The following is a 24361-nucleotide window of genomic DNA, read 5'->3' on the forward strand; positions in this document are numbered from 1 at the left end:
CAATCCCATTTTAATATTGCACACTTAGCGGTGTATAGCATGCAACTTCATCCATATGTACAACTCCCCCCCCACACCAATGGTGCTCCATGTGGATTGAAAGTCCCTTGGATTAAGATCCTGTGAGATTCTGAACTCCCTCAACTCACAGGGACTTCAAAAAGAGTAGTACAATCAGGCTAGGTCTAGCCTGCATTCCTGTCTCGAAAGAGGAATGCAAACGAAGCGGATCGAAAATTCAAATGAAGTGCAGATTTGCAAATCTCATGCTTCATTTGCATAATCGCATCCTAGCACTTTTTCGAAAAACGGTTTTTTGAAAAAACCCACAGTCTAGACAGTGTTCTTTCGAAAAAGCCTCCACCTTTTTCAAAAGAACCCGTACACCTCATTTTCTCAGAAGTACGGCTTCTTTCGAAAAAGGGTTTGGTTTTTTGAAAGAACCCTGTCTACACTGCAGGGTTTTTTTCCTAAAAAACCCTTTTTTGAAAAAGCACTTGGACACGATTATGCAAATGAGGCACGAGATTTGTAAATCCATGCTTCATTTGAATTTTTGATGTGCTTCAGTTGCATTCCTCTTTCAAGAGAGAAATGCAGACTAGACAAACCCTGATCACAGAACAGCATTTGGTTTCATAGTAACTTGCAGGTTCAAGGCCTCAGCTGTAACTACCATCAGATGGAGCCACACTGACTTATCTGAGCTCTACGTAGATGCAAAGACCCATCGCATTGCAGGATTGGGGCCATAGACTGTAAACTCTTTAGGGCAAGGGGAAGGACCTCAGGATGTGGCCCCTGGCTCTCCTGGATCCAGCCCCACTCCTCATCCCCCGTTGGAGGCAGCAATGTGGGGAGCCAGGCGAGGCTGCTCTCCCAGCAGCCCCCGTCCGTAGGGGGGGCCCAGCGGGGAACTGGAACCCCCACAGACAGGAGCTGCTGCGGTGAAGCAGTGAGGGTTTGGGTTGTTGTTTTTTGTTTTGCTTCTCACTTGTGTGTGGTCAGCAGCCCCCGAACATAAAAAGGTTCCCCAACCCCAGCCTTAGGGCAATGAGTGCGCCAGTTCCTCTTTTAGCATAGAACTCAACTTACACTTTCTGAACTCAATAAATAAACAAGCAAATAAATAAATAAATACAGAACTATACTCAGAATGTCCCTACTGGCACAGCAGGAAAGTAAAGGAAAATGTGACAGCCATTATGAATTCAATAACAGAACATGCAGTCTTTCATATTACAGCCTTTCCCAGCCCTCCCACCGCCATTGAGGGTAGTGGCCAGGAGTCTGAGGTTATCTCCTGCTCTTTAAAGAAAATGCCAGAGAAGCTTTTAATTTCCACAAAGACACACAGAAAGGAAACAGCACTAGGCTATCCCAGTCCACTAGTTTAAGCACTCATTATGTGCCCAAGTCATGGCACAGGACTTAAATCCACAAACCTGTGAGCCAAAGGCAAGAACGTTACCCATCAAGCTATGGCATTACAAAGGGGTGGTGTGTAGGTGTCACTCTGTTAATGGTGTATCTTAGTAGTAGGGACTAGGGATGTAAGAGTAGTCGAGTTGACTACTTGCATTCTCCCCTCACCCGCTGCCTCTATATCAGAGGCAGCGGGGTGAGAGGAGCAGAAGCCGGTGCTGGGGGGAATTGGCTTAAAAGTTGGTTCCCACAGCACCATCCCCGCAGTGCCCACTGCCCCACCCCCTGCGCTGAGAGCCAGGCAGGGGCTGCTGGGAGAGCAGTCTCATCTGCAGGGAGGCCCAACAGGGAGTTGGGACTCCCCCCCCCCCCTGCAGACAGGAGCTGCTGTGGTGAGCCCCTGTTTGTGAGGGGGTCCCAACTCCCTGCTGGGACCCCCACGAACAGGGGCTGCTGCTGGACCCGGCGCAAGTGGGGACTGAGCGAGCCCGGGTCAGTCCCCCAGTTCATGCCAGGACCAGGAGCTATTCCCGCTACAGCTCTGCAGTTTAAATGTACTAAGTGCCGGGCTGCCTGCGTACCCAGCTTTTTCTACAGTTAAACTGCAGAGCTGCAGCGGGGGTAGCTCCTTCTGAGCACCTTCCCTTATTGACTAATCGTGTAGTCTATATAAATTGTATCGATTACACGACTACCCTGTTACCCGCCTCTTAACATCCTATATGATTAACCCTTAAGACCTATTTACAACAGCCTTACATAAGAACCTAAGTGTCACTGACTTGAGTTGAGATTTAGTGTATTAAGTACCTACAGCACTTCTGGAAATGGGATTCAGATGCTTTTAAAAATTTTACCCATGACCTTTAACTTGACAGAATAGCCAACACATTTCTGCATAACTACTTCCATCTGTAGAGATGTTAAGAATAAATCGTTCCACCATTTTCTTTAAATTATCACAAGCACAACAGTCAGAAGTACAAGCAGACCTGCCACTCATCTTGGGAGAACAAAGGAAATCTTCATAGACAGATTCATAAATTCATACATTGCTCAGAGAAACATGAAAAGGAAACTACAAGGATAAATACAGCTTTGTAAACTGTCATGAAAAGAGATTAAACCCAAGACAAGTGTAATGAAATAATAATACAACTGAATTAGCAAAGAGTGTCAGAAAAGGCACCTCCCACGCAACTATAACTCTAACAGTGTTCAAGGTAAACCGTACACCTCACTGTGGTCAATTTTATTATAAAGAATTGCTTTAAAGATAATTAATAACAAGAAACTAACATTTACAGTGTTCTTCATACTAAATATGCTTCATAAACTGCATATTGAGTTGCTTGCCCTCTGAAGGTTACAGGTATGTAGTACACGCAGGACTACATAAGAGGCAGCAGCGTGGGGGGAAAGGTGGTTCCATGGGAGCTGGCCCACAGGGGGAGCTGGTTTGAAACACAGCTTCCTGCGTGTACTGGCTCCTGCCTGCCCCCTCTGCCTCACGCTTCTGCCTCTGTATCAGGGTAAGGGAAAAGCCCTCTTTTACCTTGACCAGGTGGAGCAACACCAACTCTCCCACCCATAGTTAAATAGCAGATTGTGTCATGAGCAGCTCTGGGCATTATGCTAATTGCCTCTTTCCTGGGGGATTTCCTTCCCAAACTTGGCTGCTCTTAGGATTTCCTTCCAAAACCGTCTCTAATTCCCAGAACCTCTTTGCCCCCTTGATATGTTTGTAGGAGCCAGTATGATGCAGCAATAACTAGTCTAGATCTTTGCACTGGATGTTAGCATGTGAGCGATCTCAACAAAAGAGCCCCGAGTTCCTACTGAGCTTCAGAGTCTGCTACTGCTACATAGAATCATAGAACTGGAAGAGACCTCAGGAGGTCATCAAGTCCAGCCCCTTGCCCAAGGCAGGACCAATCCCAATTAAATCAACCCAGCCAGGGCTTTGTCAAGCCGAGACTTAAAAACTTCTAGTGACACAAAAGACTGATTACAGAATGCCATCATAACCCTTCCTGACAGGATGAGAAGGCAGGTCAGGAAATGGGGATACAGTAAAAAGGCCTATAAAGAGGCAATAGCACAAATCCCACTAGCCCAAAAGAACAAAAAAATTAACTGTCAAAACCATATACTTTTAATATAAAATATTGGCCTTCGCCCCCACCGTCATAGTGCTTTTTCACAATACACTTAGATACGTATGTGCTGCAGAGGCATAGCTATACAATATATCATGTGGCTAACTAAGCAAAAAGGTTGCTTAAATGGCTAACTGCTAATCTGGTGCAATTTATATGCAAGTCCAACTAATGTCCATTACTAGCAATCTTTCTATTTGACTTGAACCAGTTATACAGCTTAGTCTGAAGAGCAGATCTGAAAACACCAATTATCCTTATTCCCTTTTGGTTTTCCAGAACCATGTTTTCTGTGTGTATTAGGAAGATCCTTATAGGCAGAATTATAGAAGCTACAGACAAATACCAGTTAGCTAATCTAACCATACGCCTATTACGGCAGCTTAGTTTCCCACGATATGTTTTCCGTGTTGTATCTAATCTAGTTTTAGAAGTCCCATGATAGAGCTTCAAGACATCCACATCACCACTCACCAATCTGTAGCAGGGGCGGGCAAGATACTGCCCACCAAACCTTGGGATCCCGCCCGCTAAGCCCTTGCATCTGGCCTGCGGCCCTCACCAACAGGACCCTCAGGCCAACTCCCATTGGCTGGAGGGGAGCTGCCATGATTGGCCTGGGGGCAGGTGCAGCATGCAAAGTCCTCCCCGCTCATCCCCAGCACATTGCACAGAGAGGCACATGGAGAGAGCAGCCAGACACTTTGAGTGGCCTGGGGCTGTGGCAGGCAGAGAGCCAGTCTGAGGTTCCTGCTGGACTGCTGGGTGGGAGCAGCTTAGATAGAGGCCTACTGGACTGAGCCTGCATCTGGCACCCTACCCCCTCCCACACCGCCAATTCCCTGTCCCAGGTTACAACCCAAATCTTCTGCACTCACAACTCCCTCTCAACGCCTCCAGCCCCTTCTATACCACTCCCCAAATTCAGAATCCTCTCTTGCACCCACACACCCTCAAACACTCTGTACCTCTCCTCCCCCCGTCCCAAGTCACAACACCCTTCCAGACCTTGCATCCCACCCTACATTCATTGCCCAGGTCAGAATCCTCTCCTGCACCCATAATCCCTCCTGGACCTTGCTCCAATGTTCCCTCTAATCTTTTCCATCCGCACGTGGATTTTTTTCCATTTGTGTGCAGAATAATTTTTTTCTGTGCACTGAGGCATGTACAAATGTGCACCATCAGTAGAAACAAAAAACTTAGCTGTGAGCGCTCTGCTAATCAACTGGGCAGCATCTGAACCTCTCCTGAGTGGCCACAGAAGTGCACCGCTTACAGGGAACACTGCCTTGCACCCCAATCTCCTGCCCCAGGGCACAATCCTCTCCTTCACCCAAACGCTCTCTCAGACCTTATACCCTCTCCTGACCTCAATTCCTTACCCCAAGCCCCCTTCTGCACCCAACCTCCATCCCAGACCCCGCATCTCGTCCATAGAAAAGTGCGGCCCTTGACCACTTACCCAAATGTTAGCGTGGCTCCCTGTCAAAAATTATTGCCCCTCCCTGCTATGCAGCATGCAGCTGATAAAATGATCTTTGTCTGTCAATCTGCTTGTGCCGAACCCATCTTTGAAATTTTACATCAGCTTCCCCTTCTCTATCTCATTTGGTTTTTCTTATCCTCGTTTAGCAATGATGCCAGCTTCGGTGCCCCATTTGTCCGCTTCTCCCTCAGCTATCCCTATCTCTTTTCCTGTATCACCCCATTCAGATGAACTGCCCTTCTGGAGTTCACCCCTTGAGACCACACTCAAATCCCTCCTGAAGACTCGTTTGTATCTTGCCACAAGAAGTGAGTCAGCTTTGCCATGCTGGGCACATGCCTTTCCTAACTACTATCTTACTATATTGTTTTCTCCCCCTCTCTAATCTCCACCCGTTTGTTTTGTCATTCCTTCATTCTACCATTGTCTCAAAATAGACTGGAATTTTTTGAGTGCCGGGATAACGCCTTATCTGTATTGCGAAATACCCAGCACTCTACTATGTGCTGTAAAATAATAAAATAAGTAATCCCCTAGCTCATCAGCAGTCCCCTACCCCCTCTGTTTTGGGGGGAGCCTTCATTACAAAACCTGGCAAGAGACTGATCGGCTGTGCTACTCCCACTGATTTTACCAGAAGAGAGGACAACATGGCCTTATGCGTCATCATTTCCCAGTGCAGGCTTTTCTGAAATCCATCCCCTTGTCCGGCTGCACGCTATGAACTCACGCCTTTCCCAAGTTGCCTTAAGCAAACTCATGCTCTGTGTTCCAAAGTTCTCTATAATCCTCACCTTCTCGACCTGTTCAGACGTGGCAGGTTACAATGATTACATGGTGCGTGCAGAGTGGAGCGGTTCCAGGGAACGATTCTGTTCTACTTACTCACGCAAAGCTTCCACTGCAGGAGCCTGCGTACAACGTAACATGCAGAAACAGAAACTAAGGCTATGGCCATTGGCAAGTGTAGATGCTCCCATGGTTTCCGCACAAAAAAAGAGAGAGACTTTTTCCACTTTAAATAGCAAGCATAGACATGCTCTAATTTGTCAAAGTAGAGTTCTAACCTCTTAACCACACTCAACATTTGCTTGCAGGGATAGTTTCCTCTAGATCTGCACTCTCCTGTTTGGACACAGGAATTATCAATACAGCAAATATATTCAGATAGCTTTAATGTGGCAAGAATCACTTTGTTGTATGAATATACAATGTCAGCATCAAGAGCCAGATGTAGTCAAAGGAAGTAAGGACGTTAAGTCCTTACATTAAGTAGTAGTTATATTTTTGGGCTCTCAAAACTGCAACATATTCCCCCATGAAAAGAAAAGTTACAATATTTTTCTTTCCAGGAATGTGATTTAAGGTAATTGTTAAGCTAATAATCACTTCCTAATCACTTGCTAGAAACAAAGAACTACTGTGGGAGACAGTAAACAATGCTGCTGAACTTGAGAGGGATTTAAGATGCTGCAAGTAGGAATTCTACTGCAGAACTGCTGCATATACACCTATTGCATAAGTCTAAATAGCTTTCTTTATTTACCCTGATTGGATTTGTGGCTTTGCTTTCAGATTACAAAGCTTATTTAAACAGTGCATGGCATTGTACAGCACAGAATGAAAAATAAAATGAAAATGACTCAAGAAATCAGGGAAAACTGCTATTGTACCCAAATAAACAATCATGCAGGTGTGATAGATTTTCACTGAATGGAGAGCAGGAAAACAAAACTGTAGCTGGGGTGGTTTTGAAAGAGAGTTGTGCAAGGACGTATTTTAAATTAAACTGAACAGGTAAGGTAAACGATTATGTTGAGAAAAAAGGTAAAAGGAAATGTCTGACATGTTTTATATCAATTACTCAATGCAAGGTCTATCATGAGCCTTTATAAAAAAAAACAGGTCAGCATTAAAGAATTTGCATAACTAAGCATAAATAAAGGATCTGTCCATTTCCGCGGCTTTTTCTTTTACTGCCCTGTATTTTGAAACGATGAGTGATTTCTCAAGGGTGGGGCCACAGCAGAGAAAGTAATAAGATGATGTTATTACCCAATACTAAACATTATCATCTTCAGAAATTCTTTAAACATAGAGTCCAAATATACCTGTTTACTTCTCAAGAGAATTAACATGATCAAAATGCAATTAACTACTGTTAGTCACACGAGATTTGATTATGCACACGCGAAAGATTGTTTCCTCACAAGATGTGGCTCAGGGGCCAGATCTGGCCCACCTAATGCTTTGATCCAGCCCGCAGACTGTATCCGGCTGCTCTCTATTTATATCTTGCTTCTTGTGCCACCGAATTTCTAGGCAGTGGCTCAGGCAGCAGGATCCTATTTAAATGGCTCCCAGCTCCTGGTCGCAGTGCCACCCCAGCAGAGGCCAGAACCGCGACCCCTTTAAATAGCCACAGCAGCCCCCGGTGGCTGCCAGGCAACGTGATAGCGGCGGGGCCGGGAGCTACGAGCCCTTCCTTGTGTTTTTAATTGAAAGCCTCCAGCCCCATACAACTCCGGGGTAAGTCACCAGTCCCATCCCTTCCACCCTAGGTCCTGCCCCTCCCAGGGGTGGAGCCAGCCTGTGACCATGTACCAAAATTCATTAAGTGGCCCCCCTGTGAAAACTATTGCCCACTCCTGATATATAACACATATATCTTCATATATGTGTAGGTAATATCCCTGCTCTAAATGTTGAAGGATTGTGGTACATTGCACAGGCAGGTTAACAAAGAGAGCACTTATCTGTGCAAATTATAACATATCCATGACTGCATCACTTACCCACTAATCCAGGGGTAGGGAACCTCAGGCCCCTGCCTTGCTTGGATTCAGCCCCTGAGGCTCATGCCCACCCCAACATTGGGGAGCCCAGGTTGGTGCTCCAACCCTCCCCCCCACACTGCAGGACAGAAGCACACAAAATCTACTAGGCTGGGCCCCCCTAAGCTGTGGTATGTGAGGGCAATATGGGGAGTATCTTTCTCAGTCAGGGGCCACATCAGTGAGGGCTTGATTTTTGGTTTTGCCTCTCATCTGTGTGCAGCCCCTGACTAACTTTTCTATGGGCCAGCAGTCCTTGACCCAATAAAGGTTTCCCACCCCTGCATCTCCTCAAGACATAGGTCTCGTCTACATGAGAAAATTGCACTACTTAAATGTAAATTGGTTAATTTGGTTTAGGCAGTGCAGAACGCTGTGTAGCCACTTATTTTAAAAGTGGCTTATTTTACTTTAGCTCACAACACTTAAACTAAATCACGTGATAGCATTGAACAGGGATGTAAAACAAGTAGAGCTACATGAAAAGCAATTTGCATGAGGATGCGAGACAAAGAAGGTGGTCCCCCACGTTCTTACATCTTCCCGTTATAAACATTTTTAATATTTCACAACAGGAGTTGACACTCGTCTTCCTCTCTTCTCTAGCTCTTTTTGCCCACTTCTAAACAGAGAATTGTTTTCGCACAGGGAAGAATGAAAGTCTCGTTAAGTGCACAAGAGTTCATTCACATTTTGTACACTAAATGCAGCCAGCATGCTGATGATGCAGCCAGCAGCAATGTGGAGCACTCCATGGGAGAAGAGAATTGGGATTTAAAAATGCAAGGAACTTGATTTCCCAATGGCGTGCATTATTAGTACTTACTATTTGTTTCCCACAGAACCCACATTAGCTGCTGTATCAAAATAAAAGACACTGTCTCTGTGCTGGAGAGCTTCCAGTTCGAAAAGACAAATAGATAAAGAGTAGGAGTATGAGGTACAACGTAAAAAGAAAGCAGACAAAGCAATGAATGGCTGTATCTTCACAATTAAATATTGGTGGTGTGTATTTTACTGGATACTTAAACTGTCCTCCAACTGCCTCTCTTGCATGCCATTATTCAACACATGTTTTATACACATCAAGGAAGTAAGGAAACTGTGGAATCTGGATTAATTCAGAAATGTACACAGAATTCTCATCTGCACTCAGATAACACTGCAGCCCAAGAGTTTCATCAGTTCCTCTAATGACGTTATACCCAGGTGAATACAACATACAGTTGCCTTTTGGAGCAGCTTAGTTGAGAGACTCTAGTCTGGTCTTAAGTATCGGAGGGGTAGCCGTGTTAGTCTGAATCTGCAAAAGCGACGAGGAGTCCTGTGGCACCTTATAGACTAACTGAAGTGTAGGAGCATAAGCTTTCGTGGGCAAAGACCCACTCATGCATCTGACGAAGTGGGTCTTTGCCCACGAAAGCTTATGCTCCTACACTTCAGTTAGTCTATAAGGTGCCACAGGACTCCTCGTCGCTAGTCTGGTCTTAGTATCATAGGGCTGGAAGAGACCTCAGAAGGTCATTGAGTCCACCCCCTGCCCAAAGAAGGAAGAATCTCAACTAAATCCCAACTTAGTGTATGTGACAGTAGTTATTATGTAAGCTTTAATGCTGGGGTAATGGGCATTGAGGCTCTTTGAAAAGTTGACATAGGGGCTCTACAAAGTGGGTTGACTTATGCCTACTTTTGGGTACGTGCCTATTACGAAGCTTAATTAATGCTGGTAAATAATTTTGAGATCCTTGAATGAAAGATGCTACTTTATATAACTGAAATATATAACGTTTGTTATTCTAGTATTTATTATAGATAAATAAAACCTGAACAAACAGAACTATCCAGGAACTATCCAAGAAGGAAGAAAGAGTTACAGGGTATGTATCTCAAACTAATGGAGAGGAGAGAAGAACAGGCACGAGAAGGGAACCTCCAAGGAAGGTCTGTAATATATAACAAAGTGGGGAGGGGGGACCTTAGAAGTTAAATTATTCCCCAGAGCAAAGGGTGGGAAGAATGTGAAAAGGAAAAATGGATGGAAGAGTGGAGTGTAACAACACTGTCACACAGATGACATGTTTGAAATGCCCGACACCTAATTGGTGTCTTTATAATTCAGTGGGTAGCATTCTTGGCTCTAGCCAATGAGGCTGAGGGTACAGGTCCCATGCGAACCCACAAATGCTGGTACAGCAGCCCACTGTATATGTATATATAACATATATCCTGTATATGTTAAACTATGCCATTATCTCTACTCTGGTGGGGTCTGCGTGGAAGTCGAAGGGCTGTTTCTAGAAACAGTGGGGGGATCAACACCCAGTGTCTTTGCCAAAAGTCTTTCACTTAACAAAACTGGTTTTAATATTCAATACTGTCCCTGTGGGTGAGCTTTTGAGTGTATTTATCTATGTAGTCACTGCATTATTAAAGTTTCATAGTGTGGATCTCTGTTCCCTGTAAGCTGCGGGGCAGCACAGCTTCACAGGTGATTAATCAGCCCTTCCCAGTCAGAGGCTCAGGGCTCCCTTGCACGAACTGCTTTGTTGTAACACATGTCCTATATGAGACTTTTTTTCTGAGGCGTGTACACTATGCCACGATAATAAAATATAATATTTTATTATATCCAAGGATCTCGAAGTAGTTTACAAACATGGACAAGCCTATCATATATGAAGAAATGAAAGCACAGCGAGGTCAAATAGCTTGTTCAAGGGCACCCGCTGAGTCTGTAGCAATTGGAAACAGAATCTGTGTCTCCTGACTCCCAGATCATGATGCATCTCCAGCTTAGAGATATGTTTCAGATAGTCATGTTCTCCATAGATGTGCACAGTTAATAAGTAAATAATATATTATGTATTCAAGAATGAAATAGTTTATTCTTAGTGAACACTGGTAATAATTATCTCACATTATTTTACAACTCATAGGAGATGTAAAGACACAGAAAGGAGTGTTTTGGAATGGCAGCAATAAACTCATTTGTGCCTCAAGCCAGCAATAAGCACCGTACTAGTGCAAAATTCTGCCCACACAGAATCAGAATGAGGAATCAGGTCTTAGTTTGTACATCAGTATCACACTGGGACCAACAAAATCTGTCAGGCCTTAGCCACAGTTATTTGATGGAGCAAATGCCTGACCACAGGTCAGTGCTACAATGCAAAATAGCAGACCTTTTCACACCCAGGTGGGAACTACCAAATTTGCCAATTTCACTTTACTTTCAAAAGCTGTCATCAAAATCAAAGGGCAACCACATCCTGATGAGTTAGGAGAATGGGCAACAGATGGCTTATGCAACTAAATGTAGAGAAATGTAAGAGGCTAGCTTGGAAATCTGTCCAAAGTATTACCCTCAAAGGTCATGCTCTACTGAACACAGATCGGAGGATGGATAGGAGGGGGTGAGAGTGGGCAGAACATTAAATCTTTCAGCACAATGCTTAGAAGCAGTAACAAAAAGCAAACACAATTCTGCAGTGTATAAATAAAGGGTATTGAACACAAGTCAAAGGACATTATTCTTCCACTGCGTAAGGGCCTGATGAGGCCACATGTAGAGTGCTACGCTCAGTTCTAGCTGCCTTTTTTTAATAAGGGCTATTATAAAGCTGGATAGAGGAAAGCAAAGAGCAAGCCACATGATTCCTGGATACACACAAACCCCCACAGAACAGTATGAGACACAGCCTGTTTGCAGAAAGAAAATAATACAGGACCTAATGTCAGTGGAGCTGGGTACTCACAGCACGCACTGACTTGAAATGAGGCTGCAGGTGTTCAGCAGTTCTGGAAAACAGGCCCACGGAGCAATCAACACGTAAGTTATAACAAGGTCCTAACCAGGGAAGTAAAAGGATAACTGGTTAACCAGTTGAGGCTGGAGCAGCTCCCTGCCCGCCGCGAGCAGTGGGCTACTCCAGCGCCGCAGGGCCTGCCATGGAGAGGGGCTGCTCTGGTCACCCTGCAGTCAGTCCTTAGTGCCACCTGGACCATGGCGCTGGCTCCCACCCCCAGCCCTCAAAGCCATGTGACACACTTGACATGGCGCTCTGGCAACAATTCAAAGGGGCCAGGGCTCTGGCTGCCTCTGTTGCCATGGGAACAGCGGCGGCAGCCGGGAGCCCCAGGCCCCTTTGAATGGCCAGGCCCCAGGGCAATTGCCCCCTTTGCCATCGCCCATCAGCAGTCGGCACCAGTGAACGAATGGCAGTTTTGCCTCTGAATTTAATGGGCTCTGAACTGGTCCCCGATAGGGATGTTAAATATCGGTTAATTGAATAGTCGATTAACCTCATGAATTCTTGCTGCTTACTCTTCTATAGTGCACTCCGGCCCCACCCCCAGGATGTCCCCTGCTACTCTGTGCTGCTGCCTCTGAAACAGAGGCAGCAACATGGGGTACCAGGCAGTTGCCAGTTTAAAAAATAGCTCCCATCGCAGTCCGTCTGCCTGTCACCACACATGGGGTGGCAGCAGCCCCTGTCCAGCGTGGAGGGTCTGAGCTCCAGGATACAGCGCGAGCCGGAACTGAGCCAGGCTGCCTGCCTTTCTGGTTCCTAATACACTTTAAATGCAGAGCTGCAGCAGGGGGAGGTCCTGGACCTGACGTGAGACAGGACTGAGCGGGGCTGCTGATCAGCCTACTAAAAATGTACTGGTGGGAGAGAAGGGGAGGAAATGTGTGTAGTCTACAGCATTAACCTATAAGCTTTTGCATATTGGTTAATCAGTTAATCGACTGCACTATTACATCTCTAGTCCCTGATGGATCTAATGTTCAGAACCTCATAAGTATTTTCTGGTGTTTGGAGACTAGAACTATGTTTTAAGAATTAATTTTACAAATTCTAGCATAGTTCTTAATCTGATGACAAGTAGTGCTCTAACATTTGCTTACTGAGGCACCCTCAGGAGCTGTATTTCCCTCTTGATTTCTGACTGTCAGAATACTTTTGTAGTAGAGTATTTATTTAGCAAGTATATTTCTAAAGCAGCAATGAACAATACACGTTGAAAGTCTGCATTTCTAGGTTGTGTCTGAACATATTTTTAATCAACTTTACAAAGACTAAATTTAAAACTAACATACCCAGTGTACAACTGCCTGTTCCTCAAATGAAAACATCCACAAATGTAAACTAATAGTTACTCCAGAACTCCTCTCTTTACAATGTCTCAATGCAGCTCATATGTTGCCTCTCTGAGGCTTTCCAATGACACATAACCACACTGCTTGCCAACACTCCTTTAACCCTAACAGTGACCTACATTTTATAACATTCAGAAAGAAAATGGAAATATCCTTTCACAATAAACTAATTTATTATTTCTCCTGTTTATCCGATCCTGAAAGAAATGATATCATTTAATTTTATCCTGCTAGTTAACAGCACCGCAATTATTTCTGCAGATCACCCAAGACAGACACTGCAAGTAGGAGAAAACTTCTGATCCCCTGAGAATGATGCACGTAGGCAGGTGAGCACCACAGACTTCCTGAGAAAGATGGCATTCAGTTATAGTGTAAGGTGCTGTTATGTTCTTGTACATCCCAGAAGTATGTCACAAGCAGTTCCCTCAAGTCAGATCTCTAACATAACTACCAGACCTTCTGTTGCAAGATTGGAAAATGACCAAAGCTCAGTAAGAAATCATTCTGGATGGTGGCAAGATGTTTATTTTCTTCTTTTTGATGGCTCATTCTTGAAGGTGATGGGAAGGGAAGAAACAGGAAAGAGTACCGATAGTCTTTGTGCTCCCCAGTGTACAGGGAGCAAAGCTACAGCAGGTGAGAGATGTTCTTACAGAGTCAGACAAGGAGGATGGGGTCCTGCTCATCCACAAAAGAGTTCCAGAGGAAGGAAGGTGGAAGGTGAAAACTCTCTCACTATCGTATAGACGGTAACCAAGCATGATTTGTGCTGGGATAATGCCTGCCAGGTCCTCAGGAACTATTCTGATGCTTTTGCCAAATACATCATTAGAACTGCTCCCACCAGTTCCTGCCTTCAATTGTGCGGGGGAGAGGAGGGACACACCACAGGAATCTGAGCTGCCTTTATCAGAAATGGCCCAGATGTAGCAGTAAGCCAGGGACAGAAGAAATGCCAAGCCAAGCCAAGGGTCTTTAAGTTCTAGATATTCCTGAAGTTTTGGTGGCACAAGGCACCCTGAAGTCTTAACCCACCTCTGGCAGGCAGGGGCTGGAAAGACAAAAACCCAGTCTAAGATATAACATGTTTCCCAGAACCCAATAGGAGGATTGCTCAGAAAGTCAGATTAACGTTCCAATGATATTTTTCTGAGCAAATTACACAATATAACCTCAGTAGAAATGTCTGTGAGTGCAGTTATATTTAGGAGCCAAGCACAGCATAATATCCAGCTTTCTTGTATGAGGCAATTGTTCATAATCCAGTTTTGAAACAAAAATATGAGATTCTTAGAAAAGATATTTACCAAAATACTCCACAGCCCTTCAGTGCCAACACAAAACTGGATGTGGCCAGCTCTGTAATTAAGGTACCTTCCTCCCACTGCCATTGAATGTTTATCTCATTTATATATTAGCATCTAAAAGAGGAGCATGGCTCAACTCTATACCCAATCCAACAACATCAAAGAGACCTCCAGACAGGTTGATCCAAATGATAAAACCCTGCTTGAATGAACCCCACAGGACAAGAGCCAAAAAAACAAAGCAAAAAGAAATATCCACATCTCCGAAACCTCACACTTTGGAAATAAACAAAGTCATAAAGCTAAATGAATTAGACTGAATGAGCCAATGAAATTGATCTCATTGGCGAGCTATATATTTAGCAGGAACTCTGTCTTCTTAAGCCACAACTGAGATCCTTTGTAAGAACCACTGGTGCAGTATGCTAGTCTGTATCTCCCATCAAAAATGGAGACAATATGCTTTGAAGGCTGTCTCTCAAAGCTTAGACACCATTTGTAAGGTGAAGGAAATCAGCTTCAGATAGTTTCTATCTTAAAGCACCAGAGAGCCACTCCTGTTCTAAAGTGTTCTGCCCCTCTCCCAACCAGATCTTTTGAGGCTGGAGCATGGCTTCCACTTGCCCTGGAAATCCTGTCCTGACTCCTGCTCCACCTCTTGTCCTCTATTTTACTTTTCTCCTTAACCTCTCATGCTTGAATGGCTCTTTCAATTGGCAATACAAGCATATGTTAATCTTTGCCCACCCATGACCCCACCTGCCTCTCCATCTGCCACCCCTTTCCTCTCCAAGCTCTTGAGCAGGTTGTTTACAGTTGCTGCCTGGCATTCCTCTCTCCACTTCCACCCTAGCCATCATCTGTCACTGACTATTGAGAGCTTGACTCCTGCCTCTAAGAGGTCTCCCTCACCCACTTGTTACATTTTCAAACAAGCATCTTCATGTTTTCTCATACTGCCTCTTATGCCCAGGAGGACCTCCCCATAAAATAGTTAAGCTGCTGGTACGCAGAAAGTATCCTGCAGACCAACACAGTCTCATTGTTTCCTGGTACTTCCCTCCCCTCCCCTCCCCTCCTCTCTGCTTCTCTGTATCCATCTATATAGAGACAGAAAGCTCTCTGGGTGAAGAGCAAATGTTTCTACAGCATGTAGCACAACAGGATCCTGATCCTTTGGCCCTACAGTAAATAATTAATAATAAAAAGCTATATGTTTTAAGACCACTTAAAACTAAATCTAGTGGATCAAACAGATGTTCTTATGAAGATTTACAGAATTACAGCTAGCTTTCATACCATTCCTCTGATGAAGGATAGCTTCTTACACACACACAGTCTTCTGCTAAAACAAAAGCTGACTAGTTGGATGTTTATATACCAGTCTTCTGTTTTATTACTGCTCTACAGATTTTTCCCTTGGAAGAACTTTGCTTACTCAGCCTCAGCCAACGAGCCCTTTTATTATTATTACAAAAATTTGAAACACCAAAAATTAGAGTTGTAGGGATGCAAAACGTTAAGATGCTTAAATGACACCCTCTGACCTTTTTGTGGACTGCTCAGTTGTAATGGGTCCAGTGGGAAGAGTGTCACTGGATACTCTCTTAGGGTGGGATATTTTGGGCTTTTTTTTTTAAGACGTTTAAACATGAAAGACTGAAACAGAGCAAATGGACTAGATTCATACATGGTCCCACTCTGTTGTTTTTTGTCTCTTTATGAAGGAATGAATTTGTCTAAGATTTCAAGCCTGTCAGTACTCAATGGTACTTTGTTAAGCGTAAAATTTGGACATAACTAAAATAAATAAGCAGATTTCTAATTCACCTACATTTTCAGTATGAATTCTGATGAGTTCTCTACAACGTGGGAAACAATCGTTTACATTTCTAAGGTAGTGCCTTTCCTATAAAAGGATTACAAAACACTTTGTACACACAGCACCACTGAAAAGCAGCTATTTTGGGGTCACTGGGTCAAAGCACTACTCAGATGAAAAATGCCACAGGATATTTAATATCCATACAGAGAGTAGACAGGCCTTCGATTTTTAAAATCACAAAGGAAAGACATCTCTCTCACTGCAATAGATTACAAGGAACTCAATTTCTCTGTCTTAGAAGGATGAAAGATTGCGTAGACCTTTACAGGATTTGCATCAGTAGGTCCAGGGAACCTCTAATCATAAAGAGTTCCTGTATTTGCCTGCCTTTATTTACCAAACTAAAGGCCCAAATCCTGCTGTCCGATATGTATGCAATACTCTCCCTTTGTCTTCAATTTGGCCCCAAATCAGCAACCCATGCAGGCAGGATTTACAGCATCATTAGAAAGAAAGAGAACCAGCACTGGAAAACCCAATGACTTTTGGGTAGGAATTCATTTTATAGAGTGCTATGAATTACAAACCACTGAAAAAGTTGACTACGTAGAGTAATAAAACCACATCAACTCCAGATTTCAAAGTAAAGCAAAACAAAACTGATGACACGTGTAATAACAGTTCTGCTTTTCTAGGCAGAAGTGCTGATGGTCTGCACATTAATTACCAATGCTCTAGCAGAAGGGCTGTTTATTGACCCAGGGGACCAGTCCTGCTTCCACTAAAATCAACCACTAAAGCAGGGGCGGCCAACCCACGGCTTGCGAGCCGCATGCGGCTCTTGTCCCCCAAAAGTGCGGCTCACGAAGCCGCTCCTGTGTGCCCTCCCCCAACAGTCCTCCCGCCCCTGGTTCCCCCCTCCCAGCCCCCGTATGCTCACCGGGGCGGCGATTCAAAATGGTGCCCAAGATGGCAGCCGTCGACGGGCGCCTGATATGGCCAAAAAGCCTAAGCTTGTTTCTTAAAAAGGCAGTTGCCTTTTTTTGCTTGACAATTCAGGGGGGAGGGGCTTTCCTTTTTTTTTTTTTTTTTTTTTGTCTCTGTCTCGACAATTCTGGTGCTGCTCTTCGCATTTTTTCCGCTGTTGTTTCGGCTCTCTTTGTTAAATGGGTTGGCCACCCCTGCACTAGAGCATGCTCAGGCCCCATGTGCATAAAGCCTTAAGGGCTTAAAATATTTTTAGTTCTGAAGTGCTTCAAGTTAACAAACAGGTTGTGGGACGGTTTGTTTTTATTTTAAAATAATTGCGTGGAATTATTGCTCATGAAAGGGGCCAGCCTGACAGCTCAGGAGACCGAATGTATCCACTTAAGAATAGAACAGCTTCAGACTTTCTGACATGCTGACCCCCTGCAGACAAATATACCTCAACTCTGACCTGGAGGGACCAATTCTATCCAACAGTAAAAGGCTAATTCATTTTCAACACTTAGTCCTTGCCTTTCCCTATAATCAAAATAGCATACCGATTCCAGCCAATTGTGGTGGTGGTCTCTGTAACATGGACTCTTGTCTACCTATTACAGGTCTGAGAAAGGTCTGCCAATACACAGATGCTACTAAACAGACGCGACTCCAATTTGAAAAGTGCTTCCATTGTGATGACTCCGTCTGTGGGACACACTCTCACTCAAAACGGTTTTGACCTCTGGCAAAATTACCATCTGGGCAATTAACAGGATCTCAAAATTACAGTCAGATATTTTTCCCCAACCCTGCTATAAACAGGAGGCAGAAATGGGAAATCTGCCACTCATCAAAGGAAGCAGATTTGAAAGAATCTGTTCTGCTTAGAACTCTGTGTACTTCTTGGAAATATGGAAAGGGGAAAATCTGAACACTATCTGAATGGAGGGCAAAGTTTGCTTATCTTCCATGACTGTTTTCAGGGCTGCTGTCTCACTGGATGCTTTATGCCATGAAACTTGACCAGAAATCTATTTGATTTAAACCTCAAGGTAGCTCTAAGAGTCTTTAAATTATGGATTTTTCATGAATTGAGAGAAGATGTTTTTCAAACTAGGAAATAAATCTGACCTAAAATATGTCTTTCATTCCAAAGGAAATCTACAAATAGATAAAGATATGGGCCAGATCCGCAGGTGGCATACTGGCATAGCTCCATTGGCTTTAATGGAGTGATAGCATTTGATACCAAGGAAGGGGATGACCTTATGGGAGTTGAGGGTACTCAGTACCTTGCAATATTTGGCCTTCTATACAGGCCTTGTTTCACTTACCACGAAAAGGCACATGTCTTTAGGATGAAACACAGCACTTGTATAACAGCACACAGCAATGCTGATGAATGTTGTGCAACTGACAAAGCGGTGGGAATTATAGCCCGGTTCTGCTCCCATGTTAATTAATGAGAGTTTTTTCATGCACTTCAAAGGGATTTGAGCAGGCAGAATGTAGGTACTGTAGTTAAAATGTGGCCAGGTCCAGGGACCTGAGCCTAGGGGTATTGCACACACATAACTCATACTGAAATGACAGAATGCTCAGTAATTTTCTGACTCCGGAGTAAAATCCCTACTCCTGCAAAAAGTACTATGGGATCCATGACCACAACTGATCAACTCCTAGTTTTATATATCATCCAAAAGGGAAAGAGTTAAACACACAAGAGCTTTTTTTCAGACAACGCAGATATCTAGTTATTCTTTAATGCTAAAACCAGTGTCTGCTAAAAGTTAATACCATAACTGTTCTGTGGAATTCAGCTCTTTGAACCAGGGCTCCAAAGTCTACAAGTAATCATTCAAGATGCCACTGTGCTGGTTTTACTCACCCCTAGCCATCTTGCTCCTTTATTGGCAGCCTGTTGAATCTGCACTCTTTTGAGGGTGACATGGTAAACAGCTCCTTCCTCTACTTCTTCTCCCCCGTCCTGAATGGAGCTCTGCCATGGAAGGGGGTGGGGAGAGAAAGAATAAAAAAGGTACATTTTTCCCCTTCTCTGATAACCATAATCTGTCCCAGGTGCTGTACTGCTTATTGCAGAGCTCAGGACACAAAATGGGCTGTGCAAAGTAAATATAAAATCAAAACAATACAGGACACTTTTCGATTGAGGGAATGCTGAAATATTCTTGGCAAACTTCCCTTTCCTGTGGTACCAGGATACCCTGACTTTCCATTTAGTTCTTTTTCCGCTACTTGTGCATAATTTAAAGTCTTTTTGAAGGAAATGATTCAGTTTTGATAAGTAAACATTTTTAAAAGCAATTCACCTCTTTGGTTTTCCTTTATGGAAAGAACTGTGCTTTAAAACAGAAGTTTTACATAGGTTGAGATTATTTAAACTCAGAAACTAAAACATATTTAAAAATCAGTTTATCTATTTCTTTTTACATGAGGGACTAAAAGCTACTCTGTTTTGGTTTGGTTTTCAATATTTATTTCAGGCTACAAAAAGTTCACTGGGCTAAGACTTTGAAAATTACAAATATCAGAAACCAGAAATAGCACCATAATATCACACTAAAACTTTAATTGAAACACAACCTGAAATAATTCTCCATTTTAAATTTCCTAATTTAAACAATATATAATATAAAAACAAGAACAAACACAGTATTACTGAGCCAGGAAAAAAAATTCTCAATTCATCCTTAAGGATTCATCTAACTTCCCCTTCTCAAATGTTTTCCTCTTCTGTGCCACTCCACAAAGACACACAGAAAGGCAATTACTTTGCAGATAAGCATCATTTTAAAAGCAGTAATGCACACCGAGGTAATAATACAGAACAATGAGAAGGAGACTTTTAAAGTGAGTCTCAAGAGATTGCGGACACAAAAAAAGTTGCACGTAAATATGTCATCAGTGTGCCAGATGCACGCAGAAAGAGTACAATCCAGCCCTGAAACAGGGATTCTCCATCTAGGAAGTCTTTAAAGAAGTAAGGGAGCTCTAGTTACCATTTTAGCTTTCCAAAGCAATTTCATTCTTAGTTTCCTCTTCAGGACATCGCGGAGACATGATGGATCCTGTTCTGATGCAAAAAAGCTTTTACAATCCTCTCACATCCTCTCTCAACTCAGTAGACTCCACTCTGCCTCTATTGCTTGGGTTCTGCAGTCCAATTCATAACCACAAAGAACTGTGAGTGGTGTGCAGAGACAGAGAGGAAAGAGACTCCTCCCCCACCACACATACACTGTGATGTAAGGTTTTCCTGTTTATGCTTATGAGCACCCCCCCCCCCACGCTCCACTACATATAAAAGTTACTATAATCTTTCAATGCTTAAAGACCCTTCAGCACTGTGCTAAGGCTCTGAAGTTTAACTTAGTTTCCTCATAGATATTAAGTACCAAAGTAATTTCCCCTCCCCTTCCTTAACTATAAGAGACAAAGAGAGGGGAGTGGAGAAGGGGGAGGGTTAAATAAACTGCTATTATCCACTTGTGTAGACTTCTTTGAGTAATTAAATAGACTTCTTTGAGTAATTAAATCACAGTGACTCCAGCCAGGCAATAACAATGTAAAGCTGCAATACCATGAGGAGTATGTTTATCTTTCAGAAAGACAAAAATGGTACCTCAGTATTCTAAAAGCCTTCAGAATTGAAAACTATTATAATCAAAACATGTAAAATGTGTTTGTTTAATAATGCACTGATCTGCTGGCAGAACAGAAGATCATTACTTTCTGAAAATTTTACTTAAAAGATTTACACGTAACATGTTCTTACTTCAGCAAAATGAGAGCTAGGAGAGTTTCCATCAAACAAGAGAGGTTATTTTTTCCCTAATAAGAAAACTCAAAAGTTTTTCAGTGATGATTCTAGAAACAATCATGAGAAACCTGCGTTGTACACAATGAGTGTACAAAGCACTTTACAGAAAAAGCATAAGATGACAGCCTTGCACAGAACAATGTGATACACAGTGCAGTTCTCTGGACACCAAGAAGATGCAGAATCCTTATGGACAGAAAATTAAGCCAAATTTAGAGCTTTTGGGCTAAATTGTTTCTAATTATGAGATGGTAAGAATTGCCAGGAGTCCTTTTGGAGGATCACACCATATTAGTTCTTCACAAATACAGAAATATTTGTAGTCCATTTTCAAGATCAGTAATGTTCATGGAAATGTCACAAGCAAGTCACAAACATTGGGTTTGCTTTTTAAACAAAGGAGGCCAATTTCTATAAGCATCAAAAGCTCAGGTAGTCTGAAGAGTTCTGGTTGTGAATATATAGTCGTGCCACAAGGGGAGAAACTAGCCAAGTGTTCTAGTTTCAGAAACAAATAACCAAACATTAGCACATTCAAAGCTAAGTTTACATATTCAATATTTCCAGAAGTTTGAAAGCATGACTCAAGATAGCTCAAACTACAGTTAGTATGGATGATATACCAGGTACACTTGACCTAACAAGATCAAAACTTATTGTTATGCACTATATGTCTTCAGCCTTTGCAACATAAACCACCCACTCCCATGACCCATGTTTGACACACTAATGCACACCAGCCACCCAACACTGCAGGTAAGAGCCATCCATCCCCCAAAATCAGCTCTAGCTCTTTCAATTCACCTTCTCTTTTTAAGCCACCTTCCGACTCTTAATCAAGAAAACATTTTTGCATCCTACTCTCTAGATACAATTTATAAACAACATTGACTCAAATCTACCAGAAACCCTAACTACCCTCACCACCTTCTCTATATAGATTAGAAACCCCTATTTATGATTGTATTGTCATGGTGCCTAAGAGTGCTAGTCGTGAACTGAAAATCCCTTGTGGGTAGGAGCTGTACAAACGCTACTTACTTTTCTTCATAAGGGGGGGGTCTTAGACACCTCACCCTTCACATTCGATCAGATATCAACTCTGAACATTTTCACTATACAAATACTAAGCAAAGACATGAATGTGCCTCATCTAGGGTCTCAAGCACTTTACTGACAGTAATTAAGTTCTCCTCAGACCATTTCAGTGAGACAAGTAAATAGTATTTCAGATCAATAAACTCAAGCATACAGGAACACTGAGACAGTGACAGAGCCAAGGACGAATAGAAGTGCGGAGACCCCCCTGCTCTAAGAGCCAGCAGATTTGCGTATGTATATTATTACCAGTTAGGGCAACTATAGTACTAACTTAGGGAGACTATCATTTGCAGCTGCTAACAACAGGAAATAAGAAATATTATTTTAAACTATGAAACTAAGAAAGGGGTGCATTGCCATGGTTGAGTTGATCTGACTATTTTCCAGACTGTATGTGTGTTTATTTTTTGGTTGTATAATAACAAATAATAATAATAACAAAATGATCCATGATAGGTTCTGTCCTAGATCAGATCATATCCTTCTGTGTGCTATACCGTTTTCAGCTCAGCTCGCCTGTAAAACTGCACCTAAAATTCTGCATGCTGAATGCTGGCACCTAATTTTTCTCATTCACATTTTTCTACATGCGAACACCTGGATCTGTGTTGAATACACAAAACTAAGTCAGCAATTTTATAAACTGTTTCTTAAAAACTGTCTCATTAAGAAGCAAAATATAACAGGTTATCAAGTGAAGAAGAGAGAATTCTTTCTGCCAGGAATAGAAAGCTAAGTCTTGGGGGCTAATTTGGCTACGACAAATCAGGAAAGAGATCTTGGAGTTATCGTGGACAGTTCGCTGAAAACTTCCACGCAGTGTGCAGCAGCGGTCAAAAAGGCAAATAGAATGCTAGGAATTATTAAGAAAGGGATAGAAAATAAGACCCAGAATATCTTACTGCCCCTGTATAAAACTATGGTACACCCACATCTTAAATACTGTGTACAGATGTGGTCTCCTCACCTCAAAAAAGATATTTTGGCCTTGGAAAGGGTTCAGAAAAGGGCAACTAAAATGATTAGGGGTTTGGAACGGGTCCCATATGAGGAGAGGTTAAAGCGACTGGGACTTTTCAGTTTAGAAAAGAGGAGACTGAGGGGGGATATGATAGAGGTATATAAAATCATGAGTGGTGTGGAGAGGGCCGATAAAGAAAAGTTATTTATTAGCTCCCTAAATAGAAGAACTAGAGGACACCAAATGAAATTAATGGGTAGCAGGTTTAAAACTAATAAAAGAAAGTTCTTCTTCACACAGCGTGTAGTCAACCTGTGGAACTCCTTGCCAGAGGAGGCTGTGAAGGCTAGGACTATAATAGAGTTTAAAGAGAAGCTAGATAATTTCATGGAGGTTAGGTCCATAAAAGGCTATTAGCCAAGGGATAAAATGGTGTCCTTGGCCTCTGTTTGTCAGAGGCTGGAGAGGGATGGCAGGAGACAAATCGCTTGATCATTGTCTTCGGTCCACCCTCTCTGGGGCACCTGGTACTGGCCACTGTCGGCAGGCAGGATACTGGGCTAGATGGACCTTTGGTCTGACCCAGTACGGCCATTCTTATGTTCTTATGTTATGGGAAATTATTTATTATAAAAAAAAAGATAAGGTTTTGGTCAGCTGTCCAGTTTTCACTGCAATGAAATAGGATAGTCCAGCATCACAGCTAGCCGTCACCAAAGAGATAATTACTTCTAATCTATTGTGTTGCCATAGCAAGAAGCTGGCAATAAGTTGATACAACTTCAAGAAAACACCCCATATCTGACCATATTTTTCTCCAAATTCATTGATTCCCAGTGACAACCATCGGGGCATTTGTGATTGCCCCACCTCTGAAAGTCAAACTCAGCACACTGCACTCAAAATAGGGTATAATCCCTGCTCCTGCGCATATCTGTGAATCCTATTGGTTGCCAATATCTGAAAGAAATGGAGGTTGCGGTAAGGCAGGAACATCAGTTAACACTTCCACATCCAGATTAGTAGGTGGGACAGGCAGCCACCCTTGTAACTGATTCAACTGGCCATTATTTATTTGGTTATCATTTTGACAGATCCATGGATTTATTTAATAGCAGGAGTCAAGATGGACATTCTATTAGTGCAGAAGGAGTTGTTCAATGAAACTTTAAAGGGCTTGCAAAATTGACTATTTTGTAAATTGTTATTTTTAATGATGTAATGTGCCAAGGTGGCATGGATATACATAAATTTTAAACCTACAAGCCATAAAATAAATAAATCAATGA

The 24361-nt window shown here is 42.9% G+C and overlaps 1 protein-coding gene across 3 annotated transcripts in view; it reads right to left on the reverse strand.

The window, feature by feature from the left end:
• RGL1 (ral guanine nucleotide dissociation stimulator like 1) overlaps nucleotides 1–24361 on the reverse strand; it is a 149943-nt gene that overhangs the window by 75679 nt on the left and 49903 nt on the right. For 2 of the 3 annotated variants that reach the window (XM_014575423.4, XM_089780597.1), the window contains exon 3: nucleotides 19058–19168. In XM_014575423.4, the coding sequence (XP_014430909.1) occupies nucleotides 19058–19168 (111 nt within the window). Of the gene's footprint in view, nucleotides 1–19057; nucleotides 19169–20189; nucleotides 20430–24361 lie in introns of those variants that run through there. The other variant, XM_006126912.5, reaches the window with a different exon arrangement.

Source organism: Pelodiscus sinensis, chromosome 9, assembly GCF_052426305.1.
Source record: "Pelodiscus sinensis isolate ZL-2025 chromosome 9, ASM5242630v1, whole genome shotgun sequence".
Classification (NCBI taxonomy): Eukaryota; Metazoa; Chordata; order Testudines; family Trionychidae; genus Pelodiscus; species Pelodiscus sinensis.